Source organism: Nelumbo nucifera, chromosome 7 (assembly GCF_055504915.1).
Source record: "Nelumbo nucifera cultivar China Antique chromosome 7, China Antique-T2T, whole genome shotgun sequence".
In the NCBI taxonomy this organism is placed as follows: Eukaryota; Viridiplantae; Streptophyta; class Magnoliopsida; order Proteales; family Nelumbonaceae; genus Nelumbo; species Nelumbo nucifera.
In genome coordinates, this window is record NC_142655.1 from 13,115,755 (window position 1) to 13,131,144 (window position 15,390).

General features: G+C 40.8%; 1 protein-coding gene across 2 annotated transcripts in view; it reads right to left on the reverse strand.

Moving 5' to 3' along the window:
- Positions 1-424: 424 nt before the first annotated feature.
- LOC104611314 (signal peptide peptidase) overlaps positions 425-15,390 on the reverse strand; it is a 31,424-nt gene continuing 16,458 nt past the window's right edge. For both annotated transcript variants that reach the window (XM_010278317.3, XM_088892056.1), the window contains exons 7-12: positions 5,773-5,823; positions 4,667-4,753; positions 4,454-4,523; positions 2,288-2,424; positions 1,978-2,055; positions 425-726 (exon numbers count right to left, since the gene is read on the reverse strand). In XM_010278317.3, coding sequence (XP_010276619.1) covers positions 628-726; positions 1,978-2,055; positions 2,288-2,424; positions 4,454-4,523; positions 4,667-4,753; positions 5,773-5,823 — 522 coding nt within the window. In that variant the 3' untranslated portion in view covers positions 425-627. The remainder of the gene's footprint in view (positions 727-1,977; positions 2,056-2,287; positions 2,425-4,453; positions 4,524-4,666; positions 4,754-5,772; positions 5,824-15,390) is intronic.

A 15,390-nucleotide genomic window follows, 5' to 3' on the forward strand; every position in this document is an offset into this window, starting at 1 on the left:
CTCACATCAACTTAATGGAATTGGAAGCACGTGTTTTTCTGCTCTTGCAAGCATCTTTGCACTGGTCTAGGGAAAAACTACATTTTGAATTACATTGAAGTTCACCTTGTTTTGAGAAAATACACATCCAAGAAGACTTTTTCGCTGATGTGGCATTAAAAATTTAAAAAAAAAAAAAAAAACGTATTGGAGACCCCCCCCCCCAAAATTACATCCTCCGTTAACAAAAGAACTGCAACAGAAGGAAAGAAAAATGAAAGAAGAAAAAAAAAAGGATGAATAAGAATCTACTCCCAATCCCCCACCAAAAAAATGCAAAGCCACTGGGTTCTTGTCAGGTTATGAAGTTATGAAATGTCATAGAAACATGTAAATTCAACAAAAAAACAAAAAAAGAATCAGAATAACGAGCACACACAGAGAATGTATAATTAAAGCAATCCATTAGTTAACAATTATATATGATTCATTCATTAAAATCAAAATCTGTTACACTGTCATTCTATCCCCGTCTCATGAGTTTGTTTGTGGTTTAGGATTGAAGGCGCTTGACCCTACTTACTCAATGTAAACTATCGCATTCCTTACCCAATCGGGGAAAAAAACTCCAACCTCAGCCGCTTGACCCTACTCTACTTTTTTGCTCGGTTTTTCATCACCGCTGCTTGTACGATCCTCTTCTTGTGTTGAAGCAGCCTCAGTCTTAGATTCGTCAAACTCCAACAACTATACAACATCAGAAAATAAACTCAGTATTAAAACTCAATAAGCAATAAATCCTAAAAACTGCCACATCAAGAACATTCCAATATGCATTGCCACTTGTTATTTGTCAGAGGCTAATCTTTCCGACTTAATTATTTATTTTTTTTATGAGTTCAAATGTTTCCAATAATGTAGCTGAAACCAAATAAAACTGGATTAAAACAAGAATATTTTCCTCAGTATAAAGCAATCTAACTTGTACAACATCAAGAAATCACTTTACATCTTTTGGGCAGAAGCCTGGAAGTAAACCCTCATTCGCTTGTCTTTTTTGACAAAATTCCAGAAGTATTGGTTTTGAGCGGAACATTGCTTGGTGTGATGGTTAAAATCTCTAGTTGACAAGCATGTAAACACAGATTCTAGTCTGAGTTGCTATTTCGTGCAAAATATAGTGGTGGTTAAGTCTGTATTAAGTCCACTCCTCCCAAGACCGATAATTAGGACAACCAGACCTTTTTAGGAAATAAATTGTATCAGTAACAAAAACTGATATTCTGACAATAAAAACTCAGAGGATTAGTTTTGAAAAGTTCTGACAATAAAATCTGGTAAAACAGTAACCCTATACCCAAGACCAAATAGTTCAGATAAGGCTCCATGGGATTGATCTTCATGTAGTTAGCTCTGATCTTCATCATGTAGTTAGCTCTGTGTTTCCCAAAATGTCAATGTCTACTGTTCATACTTATCAATCATAACATCCTAACCACTAACCAGTTACCCACTTGCCCACCCAGAGTAGAAATTCAGCTGGAGGACATCACAACAAAGATAGGATGAATCGATTCAATGCAGCCAGAGGCCCAGAGCTTAACTTTGAACAAAGAAATTGAGCCAGTATAGCCACAAACTGGCCCAAAAGCAGCATCAGTATAACAGACATGTAGATGTAGTTTTCCACAAAGCAAGTATCAACCCAGGGCAACCAAATCAATGGTAACAGAAAAGAAAGAAACAAAGAGAAAGAAACTTCTAAGGTACTTGTAAAGAATGATCCACCATTATCATCCAACACCTTATTGATATTTCATGGGCATGGCTTAAGGCCTAAGGACATAAACAATTGTAAGCTGGTATGCTATGGCTTGTAAATACTATTATCACATCTTAGTGCATGGATAGAAATGTTGCAGATAAGTAAGTCAAGGTAAATAGAGTAAAAAGAATAAAAAGATTAACAGATGAAAAACAAATAGGTGTAGAACAAACCGGCTTGACTTCCCCATTCCAAATGCAATGAATAGCCACAAATCCAATAACAGCTGGTACAATATACAGAAGCGCAGGCTGAAAGCACAAAGAGAAAAACTGTAAGATAATAGACAGGGCAGAATAAAAGTTCATCCCACCCCCAGTCCCTTCTATGGGTACAAAAGGATGCTCATCATTTGATACAGAATATTTAAGAATGTATTAGGCCATGTCCTTTGATTAAGGATAAATTGAATATGGAATTCAAAAGCTAAAATAATTCAAAAATATAACAGAAAAATGAAGAAAACGGATCTATACAAGTTACCTGTGCAGCTTGAAACCAGTTCATCACAATAATTGTTAGAATTAGACCAACTGTGTATCCAAAAAATGCACTCCTGAAATAACGGTTCTCTTTCCCTCTAGATACATCAAAACGCAATGCCAGTGCAACAAATATACCTTTAGGAAGGTGAAAAACAAGAGTAAATGTTAACAAAGTTTTCCTCTTTTCATCTTACTGAATATGAAACCAAAATCTAATCACTAAAAGCACATTAGAATCAACTAAACACGACTAAGGTGTAGACTCAGCATTTTAGAATTTTAAATAGTGAAGGGCAATATTAAGTTCAAAAATAACATGCCTGAACCAATTAAGGTTATACTTTTTTTTTGGTAATTCCAATTAAGGTTATGAATGACCACAAAGTTATAAAACTTTGCATTTAGTATGGCTGATTACCCATCTATTTGTATTACTTTTTAGTAATGATAAACATAGAATAAATCTATAAACAATAAGGACAACAGTACTACTAAACTAAAAGGACAAAAATAAGTGTAACCATCACGATGCATATAGGACAAAAGGTTTCCTAATCAGGTCACAAGTAGGAAGATTTCTTACCCAACGTCACTTATTTTTAACATGGACTAATCATTGGCTCCAATGATTAGTCCATCAGATTGCAGGTCCCTTAATTTAGATTAGCCACATGTCCACTCCCTTGGTCCATATCAGCTCTATGCATAATCTTGCATTGGCAGTTTACTTGATTAATTTATTCATTCACACAATTCTTCTATTTAAAAAGAAATAAAGGAGGTAGAGGAAAAAACAAGGACTCATTTTGAGCCCTAACGCAAGTTGCTATTAGGAAGATTCCTGGATCATTTAAAGTCCTCTAAGCAACTAACTAGAGAAGCTATTCCCATATATAAATAATAAATTATATAATTATATAAAGTTAAAATGCATTAAGAGACAAAATACAATATGTAGGTATTTGTCTTGTTATTTGTTACCACCAAAAGAATTTATCAGAAAAAGGATAAAGAGTATAGAAAGGACAAAACAGCCATCCAAACATGGTGAGGGATCCAGGCACATGTATCCAATAAGAACCATATATGCAGATTTAGAAAAACCAGGCATCATTGGAAAGACATCATTTTTTATTTGTCTTATAAAGGACCAAATACATGTATATAAATCACATGGTTATCTTTGTTTCATTGGCCATATAAATTCCTGTACTAACAGGGGATGTCCCCCTGTTAGTACAATAAAAAAATGTACTAGTAACCCATCGCTGTCCAAAAACGGTGGTCCAACAAAATAAAGAAAAAGAAAATGTACCAAGGGAATTATCCAAGAGTGGTCCATACTTTGGTAATTGGTACCACGTGTGAATTTTAAAATAAGCTCACCCATATTCAAAAATGCATGGTGTGAGGGGTGCTCATCAATCCAAATCCTACCGCAATCTAAGTACATTCCTAATTTCCTAATGCATGGGCTCTTTCAAATGTCAAAATGATTTTTTTCTGTTCGAGGAAGGCTAACCACTTGGACCACAACAGCATTGCAACATCCAGGTGACAAGGCATGGAGCAGTAAGAGTATCTTTCTGCTGTCCAAACCGAGTAGCAATTATGATACTAGGAGTGCAACTTGGGCTGGCATGGGTTGAGCATTTCATAAAATTTGAAGGGGCATGGACAGATGGACTATAAGGGCCCAGGTAGATGCAGTGGAAATTCTTCAAATTAGGTACCAATCTGCACCCTAGCACCAACAGGAAAAAAAGACTGGTCTTACTAAATTGAAAATGCTTCTACACTGTAGAAGCATGCAACTAGATTGTCCTTTAAAAAAGGCCATTACCCAATATTGGTCCCAGCTATCTAGGGTCTTGGGAGTAAACTGGGCAAGGTCTAACCTTTGGCATTTTTTTCACACAAAGTAGCCACACTCAGGCTCAAACCATGTGCTCACTCTTGCCAGACCGAGATTTTACAATTACCAACTAGATTGCCCTTTACAATCATCAAAAAAATACTAGATTGTCCTTCATCTACATGGGGTTTAGCTAAATTTAGCCCAAACATCTGTGGTAGCAGACCTCTGAGGAAAGAACATTTCAAATTGTTCTGAAAAGCATGATTCAAATGCATTGGCAGCAAACATAAGACTTGAATGACTTACCAGGGATTACAATGTCACCAAGTCCAAGCATGGAATACGGACGTGCAGAATCTGCTGTTGGGAACAAAAGCTATAGAGAAGGAACAGGAACATGCAATTAGATAAAGCAATCCAATAGCACTTTCATTTTTTTATTATAGATAAAATAAATTAAATATTCAACAGCATTTACAGGTTTGGAAGTGATGGTTTCAAGTACTTAGAAGAACTGACCTTTATTGGGGCATCAAAAGATTTTGCCACACTAACCATCACAGGAGTAAAGAAGACCCAAAAGATATCATATACAAAGAGTCCAGCCTGTAATTGCAGAAATAAATGGCAAATACAATTATAACGAATTATCTTTAAGAGAAAACATGGAAATGCATGCATAAGAGCAAAAAAGGAAAAGGAAGTGGAAAACTATCTCATTGACTAAACAATAATGGTAACTTCATGGACAACTAAGATAAAGCAATACCCTTCAAATAAGAAATTCAGTCAACAATTTAACCAGAAAATGAAGAAAAGAACCTACCATTATAGAGAAAACAAAGGAATTGAAACAGATAGAAACAACCAACATTGGGGAACAGCTCAAAAAAGGTCAAGCATAAACCCTCAACAGTGATAGTAGTTCTGCACAGTCACATAACAAAATCGAGATAGAATGTGCATAACTAGTCTCCCATATGGCTCTTAACTACACCAACCAGCAGACCCAGAAACCCCAATAATAAACACCCAAATGCAGTGTGATTCTCTCATGAACATCCTGATAGCATTAACTCAATTACATAGATCATATCATTTAATCAATAATTCTGTGAATATTGTTAAAGATTTCTCAACCAAATAGTGACAAAATCTTCATTCTAGCTTCCAAATTTCAGTAATTTTGAAAATCTTCCTTAGAATTTATTGTACCAATTTTTTCCATATAACATATTATTATATATAGCACAAAAAGGTTACGAAGGCCAGGCTGTTGTTAATTGAAGATTAAAACAGGGTATATATTAAAACCAAATGGGCCAATAACTACAACCTGATAAGCTCTCCAAAAAAGCATTCTCAAATCTCAATAACTTACATAACCAAGACAATATTAAGATATATGAAGAATGGTGACAAACGAGATGATGAAACATATTCAACATATTGTGCATGGCTGGTTAAGAGAGAGTATCACATTCAATCACTGCAAATAAGTAATATATATATATATATATATATATATATATATATATATATATATATCTGTGTGTGTGTGTTTCCAGTTCTTAAAAGCAGACAAATGACTCGATGAACATGTAACCGAATACCCAGGTTCTTACCAAGAGAATGGCACCAGTTTTAAATGATCCAAGAGAAAGCATTTCAATACCCTGAGGAACAATTTTATAAACACCAATTAGACAGCATATATCAATTGCTCTATTGAACCAAATGCAAGAAACTGAAAATAATGAAGCATACCCAAACCAAAGACGACCAGGCAATACCAAAATGATCCAGAAGATACTTAAATGGTTAGCCATATACAGTATTGCCATCAAGATTGATATCAAAAATTTTTTTTTGATGAATAAAGATTGATAATTTTTATTTTAGATTGGTATCAAAATTAAACATATGATCAAGAATCATCAATGGGAGAAACATTGAGAATATTAGCCATTCTTAAATGCCTAACCATCAATGTTCAAGGTGTTAGACAGTTTTGTATGCCCTTAGCTTCAATCCGATTTGATGTACTTTTGTTATTTAGTGGAAATAAATAAAGTGCATGTTTGATTCATGTTGTTTGGTTTAATTCTGTGTAAGACCCTAAAACTGGACACTTATAGAGACTCGTGTTAGTTTTAAATGTTCACAGCCATTGGATAAGTCTGGGGAGATTTATCCTGCCAAGGCTGATACTGGTTTGCCACCAAGTGTTGGAATGGCCTGTCTCGGTCACCAGGGTAAGACCCAAGGTATATGCAGTATGGGATTACTCGAATCCTTGAACCGGACCAGATTTCCAGTATTGCCCTGGACCTTGGAGACAGATGGGCAAAACTGGAAAGTTACACCTAACCCCTAGACTCGATTATGATACTTCACTAGGTGTCGGATCAGGCTGTCTTTGATATGCCAATCAGTGAGATCCTTAGATGGGGATCAAAGCCTGGGTATGTTGGGACAGTCTGAGAATTCATTTGAGTGGGTGATCATAGTGACAGAATCAGCCCCTTTGTCGGACAAAGGGTAATGATCGGGAATCCACTCTCTCTGATGGAAACCAAACTGCCGGCAGTTGATTTCAATCGTTGGAATTTTGTTTTGCAAAATTTATATATGTGTACGGTTTCGAAATGTTTGCAAATGGTTTTAATTCTCGGGATCCATGTGAGTGGAGAGTGCGGCACTATTCCTTGCAGCCGAGGGAGAGGTCCTCTCTTGTCGGGCAATGCTTGATCATTAAGGGCTGAGAGGTTAAGTGTAAGACCATTTAGGATAATACCTGATGGGCTAATCTTGCACCTGCCCACAGTCCCTGGGTTTTTATAAGATGGCTTGGCCCAGGGACCACTTAATGTAAGTGTTGGGCCCATAGGGTCCATGTGATGGGCTCAGGGGTTCACTGAGTTTTTCAGTGAATTCGGTTGGGCCTTGTATTAAAGGCTGGGCCGAACCCATGTGGCTGGTGTGTAGATCAATGCTTGGGTCCCACGCCATACAAAGAAGCCCAACTGGGCAGCAGATTGGAAACTAGTTAAACACTTAATGGGCCAAAAGCCCATTTCGAGCTGGGCTGATATGATCACCCATCTATGGGGCAAATCTGAGATTAATGTTAGTAAAAGGATTGGGCCTTTAACCTTATCCACTCCAGGAGACCAAATTCAAATTAGATTTGAATCCGGTAACCTCCTGATAAGATCAGGAGTAAGCTAACTTAATCTGCAGATAGGATTAAGATAATCCCCTATCCAAATACAGATTTGGATTGGGATAACTCCTAATTAGGAGGTTTCTTAATCAAGAAGAAAGGAGGAGAAACCCAAGAGAAATATATCAGATTTCGAACCAAGGGTTTGTGGTGCAAGAAATTATCATGCAAACAGAGATTAGATCTCATACAGACTCCAGAGAGAAGAGAAGCAGTTCAGCCATCTTCATCCCAGGAGTTCTCCTCCAGCCGCCACCATTCCCTCTTGCAAGATTTGATCTTTGCAGCAATAGGGAGTCAAGAAATTGGTTCTTGACATCAGTCTTGCGAAAAAGACTGAGATAGATTCAGTGTTCAGAGTTTCCAGAGGATTCTTGCGAATGATCCAGTGTGTAGGACGCACCCTGCTGGTTCCGTTCCATCCACAGCTGTGTCATCTTCAGCAGGAGCGGATCTTGGTTTCTTCTTTGGGCGTGAACACCAACTTTGGGAGATACTACTTCTCCGGATCAGGTATATTCCTCCCTTTTGCTTTTTGGTTCAGATCTGGTTCGATTATGGTTCAAGTAGGATCCTTGAATATAGTATTCTAAATTTAGGGAATATGATTCCCAGTTGGAAGAAGGTAGGAAAATTTTTGAAATTCGCCCACCCATTCCGCAACCTTATTGGCGTCCATTAGATGGATCCTACCATCTTTCACAGGGAACCAACCAATCAATGAATGATGGATGTAACGATAATGCACAAGCTTGTTTTTCTTATTATTAATAAAATATCTTTGATAGTTACTGATAAAAAAATAGATGTAGGAACAATAAGAAGACTCTGGAAGATCATTAAGTTTTACTGAAGTTGATGATGAAGAAATTGATACTAATGTAAAACCAAATTAGCATCAATATCATGCAGTAAAAAGAGTGATAAAATGATATTTCTGAAACTCAAAGGTTTGCCCAGACTCAACCCTTATTAGGTAGCTACCGGTACAAGTCCTTTCAACACCTATGGGTCCTCAATTAGGAACTCTGGAATAGTATCTTAGCTTGTGACAACTTGACGAATGGCAGTGGAGGAAAGTTTTAGGCTGGCGGGGAGGTGGAGAAAAGATCTGAGATTGAAACGAAGAGATTCATCTTCGAGCAGGGACGAGCAAGGGGTAAAGAGTACCTGAAAGTCAGGGAAGGTAGCAGGGCTACGATCCTTTTACCAAAGGAAGCCTGTTTCTGGCTGAAAGGCTTTGTAGATGGAACAGTTAACTCAATCAAGGCAGAAGGGTGGAAAAATTCTTTCGGCAACTCTGGAAAAAGATACGAAGCGGTTCTGAAGAGGAACGAGAGAGGCTGGTTTTTCACAGTTTAAGAACACTTTGGCATTAATAAAAAACAGATGATTTGCGTGCCTCAAGGTCTGAGGAAACAAGAGTGGGCCTCCTTTGCTGGCAGTCTTCAATCTTTCCTCTTGAAAGTTGAGAGTGAGGCAGCAGAAGAATCACCGAAAGGAAGCAACTCCTCCCAGTGGTTACCTAACACCAACCTGGACCAGACCCCTGTCTGTCAAGAAGTAACGGTAGCAAGCTCAACCGTACGTTGGAGATTAACAGTTGAAGAATGGAGGAAAAATTGGGAGCACAGAATGGTTCTAACGGTTGAAAGGGAAGTAAAGGACTGGACAAAAATCCTAGATGCAGTGGCACAAAAGTTAAAGTTGGAAGGTGATGCTATACTATTGCCTTTCTCTGAGAAGAAAGCTATCCTGGAAGTTGACGTTCAGAAGTGGAGCTTCAACACGATACAGATCGATGGTGGATTGGTACAGATACAAAAATGGATCCCAATCTGTAATGAAATCGAACCAGAAGGTAGCTTTCGGATTAAGTTGCTAGGACTTCATTTTCACCTCTGGAATGAAACAACTTTTGAAAAAATAGCAAAAACCTTGGGTGGAGTAGTGTTGGAGATAAACCAGAGGAGCTTGCGAGCAGTGGAACTTAGAGTTGCAGGATTGAAACCAAAACAAATGCCCCGTTCGATTGAGATATGCTCGGATGGTGCCTGGAACAAAGTTTGGATTGCCTCAGAAGCTGAAGCGTCGCTTTGGGGAAGACAAACAGCTGAAAAGGGAGATGCTGAGGTGGCCGGTTGGAGTACACGTGGCTTTCAGGGGCTGAAGAAGACTGTTACAATGAAAACAGAAGGGGAACAGTCGCAGGAGGTTAACCAGTCCCAAAGCACTCCATTTAAAGCAATTAATTCAAATTTTTTTGAACTAAAGACTTTTGGCTATGGTCGACAGTCCTATGCTGATGTGGCAAGAAGGGGTTTGGGTTCGGATGGTAATAACCAGGGCGCACACTCTGAGTTGGTTCGAAGATTGGGTGAGCCAGATAGCATAAACACTCTTAGAGACCCACATGACACTTTAAGTTGTCACGTGGGTCGGGAAAGAAAGAGGGAGATGATAGATGAAAAATCCCATCTATCCCATCTATCATCTTCCAAAACTGTGCTGGCCGAACTGGAACAAAAGGAAAAATGCCGAACAGAGAGAGAAACTCGATCTCTGTGTTGGGTCCCTCGACTGGGTGTTGAGGAACAGGAAAGTAGGGCAGCAGATCGCCCTAATCCGCGCTATCTGAGGGACAAGAAAGAAGAGAGGGATGTAGAAGACCAAGGGTGGATAAGCCGTGGTTCAGACAGTGACTTTGAGGAGGAGAGTTCAGACGACACCTCAAGTTTTGGAAGCTTGGAAGATGAAGGATCTCAAGAGGACCATAACAGGGAGTCCCTAAACTTGGACCTATTCCATGGAGATTTGGTGGGAGCACAAGAAGGGAACGAGGAGGCAGAGATGCACAACACAGAGGCTGAAAACAGAGAGACTCACAATCAAAGAGGTGGGGGGCAATTCTGGTGCCCAGAACTGGAAAAGCCTCTCTCAAGCGCTAGTGTTGTACGGAAAACCGAGGTGTTAGCTGACGTTAACCCAGAACTGAGCAAGAATACATCACAGAATGGTAAACAATTGGGTAAGGGGAGCAGTCGTTGTGAAAACAGAATGGCGTGGAATATTTCCCTCCAAAACAAGGAGACAGAAAACTCCAATTTTGACACACAGGGCTTGACAACCATCTGTCCGCCTACAATCCCAACTCCCTTTGCCCAGCCAAACCCAGGTAACCCTGCTAACCCTGTTCATTTAGCTTTTGCTACTGATGCGGCTTCTGTTTCTGTTGTTCCAGATTCCATTCCCAGTCCAGTCTCAGAAGCCCATGAGAAGGAGGCCACACTGAGTCCTCAAGGAAAGAAGGGGGGAGAGGTGAGGATGGAAGGAACTTTAAGGGAAGAAAGAATATGGGGAATCATTAAGAGCATAATGGGTGAAATCGAGAAAAATAAGCTACAGAGGAGAGTTACAAATGGGTCTGAGCTGGTGTGCAATGAGGAGGAGGAGGAGGTTAGAATGGAGGAGAGGACTAGTTATGGAAAGAACATAAATGAAAAAGGGAAGGAGACCAGGAAAGGATGACTTGATAGCTGAATTTGTTGGAAAGCTGGGGTGTAAGCTAAAGAATCTAAATGATCTAAAAGTTTCCCTAATAAAAAGAAAGGAGGAGAGCAAGATTAAGAAAAGAAAATTGAGTGAAGTGGAGAGATTAAAGAGAGATATCGAGGGGATAATAAGTTTGGGGTGAGAGGGGATAGAAGGAAAGGATTCAAATAGATATCTGGTGGTTTTTAGGGTTAAATTCTAAAGTTGGGATGAGAATTCTAAGCTGGAATGTGAGGGGATTGGGTAATGCAAGGAAGAGAGCAACTATCAAAGAAGTAATTAGGAAGTTCAATCCAGATGTAGTATTAATCCAGGAGTCCAAGAGAATGGACTTTGATAGTAGATGGGCAAGAAGTGTCTAGAGTTCTAAAGGGATAAAGTGGGTGGCTACTCCATCTTGGGGAGCCTCGGGTGGGATCATAACATTGTGAAAGGAAGATGTGGTGGTAGGTTTGGAAGAACTGATAGGGGATCATTCAATTTCTATGAAATTTAGGCAGGTGGAAGATGGTTTTGAATGGGTACTAACAAAGGTATATGGCCCCAATGACTATAGGAAGAGGAAGAGGAAGAGGTTATGGGAAGAATTGAGTGATATTAGGGCCCTATGGGAAGGACCTTGGTGGGTGTGTGTGTGTGTGGGTGGGTGGGGGGTGGGGGGGGAACTTTAATGTAGTAAGATTCACAGAGGAAACCAACAATCCGAGACAGAGAGTGACAACCAGCATGAGAAATTTCAATCAATTTGTGGATACTTTTGAGGTTAAGGAATTCCCAATCCAAAGCAATATCTACACTTGGTCCAACCTTCAATCTAACCCAATCTGCTCTAAGTTAGATAGATTCTTGTTCTCAACAGATTGGGAGGAGCATTGGGGGAACCTAAATTCTAGAGCAGTCCCTAGACTCACTTCAGACCATTGGCCTATAGTGTTGTGTAAGAAGGACTTGAGAGAAGGTGGACCTGCTCCCTTTAGGTTTGAGAATATGTGGTTGATCCATCCGGGATTCATAGAGAAGATCAAAGAATGGTGGGAACAACACAATCCATCAGTTGAATGGGAGGGGATGAGATTCCACAAAAAGATTCAATTCCTAAAATCTCAAATAAAGGAGTGGAACCGTCTGGAATTTGGAAGAGTGGAGGAAAGAAAGATTTAATTGAGCAAATTGAGGAACTGGACTTGAAGGAGGAAAGGTGTTGAGACACAAATAAAGGGAATACAAGTGTACAAGAAAAGGCAACGTCAGCCTTTAAGTAATGTAACTGACAACCAACCACTAGAACAAACTAAATAACAAACTGGACAAGTGGAGAGGCTGATATAACAGAATTGTAACAGAAGTGTATAAATAAGGAAAGGAAGCCAGATGAGAAATTATTGATTTTGGGAATACAATCTCTCTCCCTCTCTCTCTTTCTTTCTTCTTTCTCTCTCTCTCGTTCAGGAGGCTGGCTTCCTCGAAAAAGTCCCTGAGTTAGGCAGTTCCTAACAAGTTGGTATCAGAGCCAAGATGCCAAGCACAAGGTCGTCCACGATGGAGAACGGAGTCGACAACGTGGAAGGAGAAATGCAAAGATTATCGGCTGACGTCAAAGAAATCAAAGAAAGCTTCGCATCCTTGCTTGAACGACTAGAACAGACACCACCAGCGCCGAATCGGGAAGGGCAGGAAGAATGCAGTGACACCAGTCATCGAAGCGGATCAAGAACGGCAAGAATCGAGTTTCCCGTCTTCGCAAGGGGAGATCCCACATCCTAGCTTCTACGAACAGAAAGATATTTCGATTACCACGATATGCAGGGACCTGGTCGTGTTCCATTAGCTTCCGCAGACCTGGAAGGAGAGGCGATCGCCTGGTACCAGTGGTACCGGCGATGGCACCCAAGAGCCACATGGGTGGACTTCATCGATGCCTTAACCATGAGATTTGGAGTCTCGGCCTTTGAAAACTATGATGAAAGCCTCGCTAAGCTACGACAGACTGGCTCCGTCCAAGATTATCAGATGACATTCGAAAGGTTAGTTGTGTGCGTGCAAGGGTGGCCAGAAAACGCACTTGTCAGCAGTTTTGTTGGTGGACTCAGGGAAGAATTGCGGCTGGAGGTGAAAGCCATGCATCCCACCACCGTTCTTGACGCAGCAACCTTAGCTTAACTCCATGAAGACAAACTGAATCAGCCAAGGAGGACTAATCGACCTTTGGGAGCTGCAGTCAGACCAGGTATACCGAATCTAGAACCAGGTATCTTGGGTAAACCGGAGTCCAGACCAGGAGTAGGAATCACGGGCAAGGACGCCAACTTTGGTTCAGGCCCCGGCTCAGCCAAGAGGTTAACCTGGGCTGAGATGCAAGCCCGACGGGAAAAGGGCCTTTGTTATGCATGTGGAGACAAATTCGGACCGGGCCATCACTGTAAGATCCCGCAAGTTCTCTTCCTTCAAACCGAAACCGAAAACGCCAAGCAATCAGCAGACATTGAAGAGCCAGTGGACAACCAAGAATGGGGGCAATGGACAAAGGAATACCCGGAAGTATCCCTGCAAGCCTTGATCGGCCTTGCTTCCTCTCAAACTATGAGTAACCAGACTAGTACAAGGGCGCCATGTGTCGGTTCTGATAGACAGTGGCAGCATTCTCAATTTCATTACCCAAACATTGGTCAGACAACTAGGGATTCCGATCCAAACATGTACAGCATTCCGGGTGCACGTAGCTAATGGTAGCAACTTGGTGTGCGACAATACGTGCACAGGATTAAAGATGAAGATACAAGGGCACGAGTTCAAGGTAGATCTACATCCCCTGGAAATCAGTGGAGCTGATGTAGTTCTCGGAGTCCAATGGTTAAGGCAACTAGGGCCGGTGATATGTGATTGGGCCCGTCTCACCATGGATTTTCAAGTGGGCAGCTCACAGGTGCATATTCAAGGACAGTTGTCCAAGGGTCCAGGACCCATTAGTCTCGCCACCCTAAGAAAACAGGCAGCAGACCCAACCCACATCATTTTAATGCAGATAGACTCCCACGGGAACGGCCCAATTCTAGCCCAAGGAAGTAACTCTAACAAATCCGAAGAAGCCCACATACAACTACAGCCACTACTTCAAAAGTTTTCAGTGATCTTCCAAGAGCCTAAGGAACTACTACCGAAACGTGCCCATGATCATTGCATTCCATTGCTGCCCGGAACGGCACCCACAAATGTAAGGCCCTATCGTTACCCCTATTTTCAGAAACTAGAGATTGAGAGACAAGTGCAAGATATGCTTGATAGAAAAATTATACAACCCAACCAAAGCCCATTCTCCTCACCGGTATAACTTGTGAAAAAGAAGGATGGGACATGGCGGTTTTGTATAGACTATAGGGCCCTGAACAACATTACTGTAAAGGATCGATTTCCCATACCAATAATCGATGAACTACTAGATGAACTCGGCAGATTGAGAGACAAGTGCAAGATATGCTTGATAGAAAAATTATACAACCCAACCAAAGACCATTCTCCTCACCGGTATAACTTGTGAAAAAGAAGGATGGGACATGGCGGTTTTGTATAGACTATAGGGCCCTGAACAACATTACTGTAAAGGATCGATTTCCCATACCAGTAATCGATGAACTACTAGATGAACTCGGCAGGGCCACCATATTCTCTAAACTAGACCTGAGATCGGGATATCATCAAATTCGGGTCCATGAGGGTGACATCCATAAGACTGCCTTTCGTACACACGAGGGGCATTATGAGTTTTTGGTCATGTCGTTTGGGTTGACCAATGCGCCAGCTACGTCCCAAGCACTTATGAATGACATATTTCAACCCCATTTGCGCAAATTTATACTCGTTTTTTTTATGATATACTTGTATATAGCACTACATGGGACGAACACCTAGTACATCTACAAATCACCTTGGAACTACTAAGGACTCATAAACTCTTTGCAAAGGAGTCAAAGTGCGCATTTGGACAGACGCAAGTACACTACTTAGGGCATGTAGTCGAAAACGGCATTGTAGCAGCAGACCCGGAAAAGATCTCAAGCATGATAAATTGGCCCCAGCCTCAAAATGTTAAGGAGTTACGGGGCTTCTTGGGTCTAACAGGGTACTACCGGCAATTCATCAGAGGGTATGGACTAATTGCTGCCCCCTTGACAAGTTTACGTAAGAAGAATGGTTTCCACTGGACTAAGGAGGCCCAACAGGCCTTCGAGATGCTCAAAACAACTGTCTCGTCCCCACCGACGCTCGCACTTCCAGACTTCTCAAAGGACTTTATCATTGAATGTGGTGCGTCAAGCCAAGGAGTAGGTGCGGTCCTCATGCAAGAAGAAAGGCCACTAGCGTTTTTCAGCAAAGCAATGATAGCACAGAAATGGGCCAAGTCAATATACGAACGCAAACTGATAGCAATTGTTCTCGCAGTTCAGAGGTGGCGGCCCTACCTTCTAGA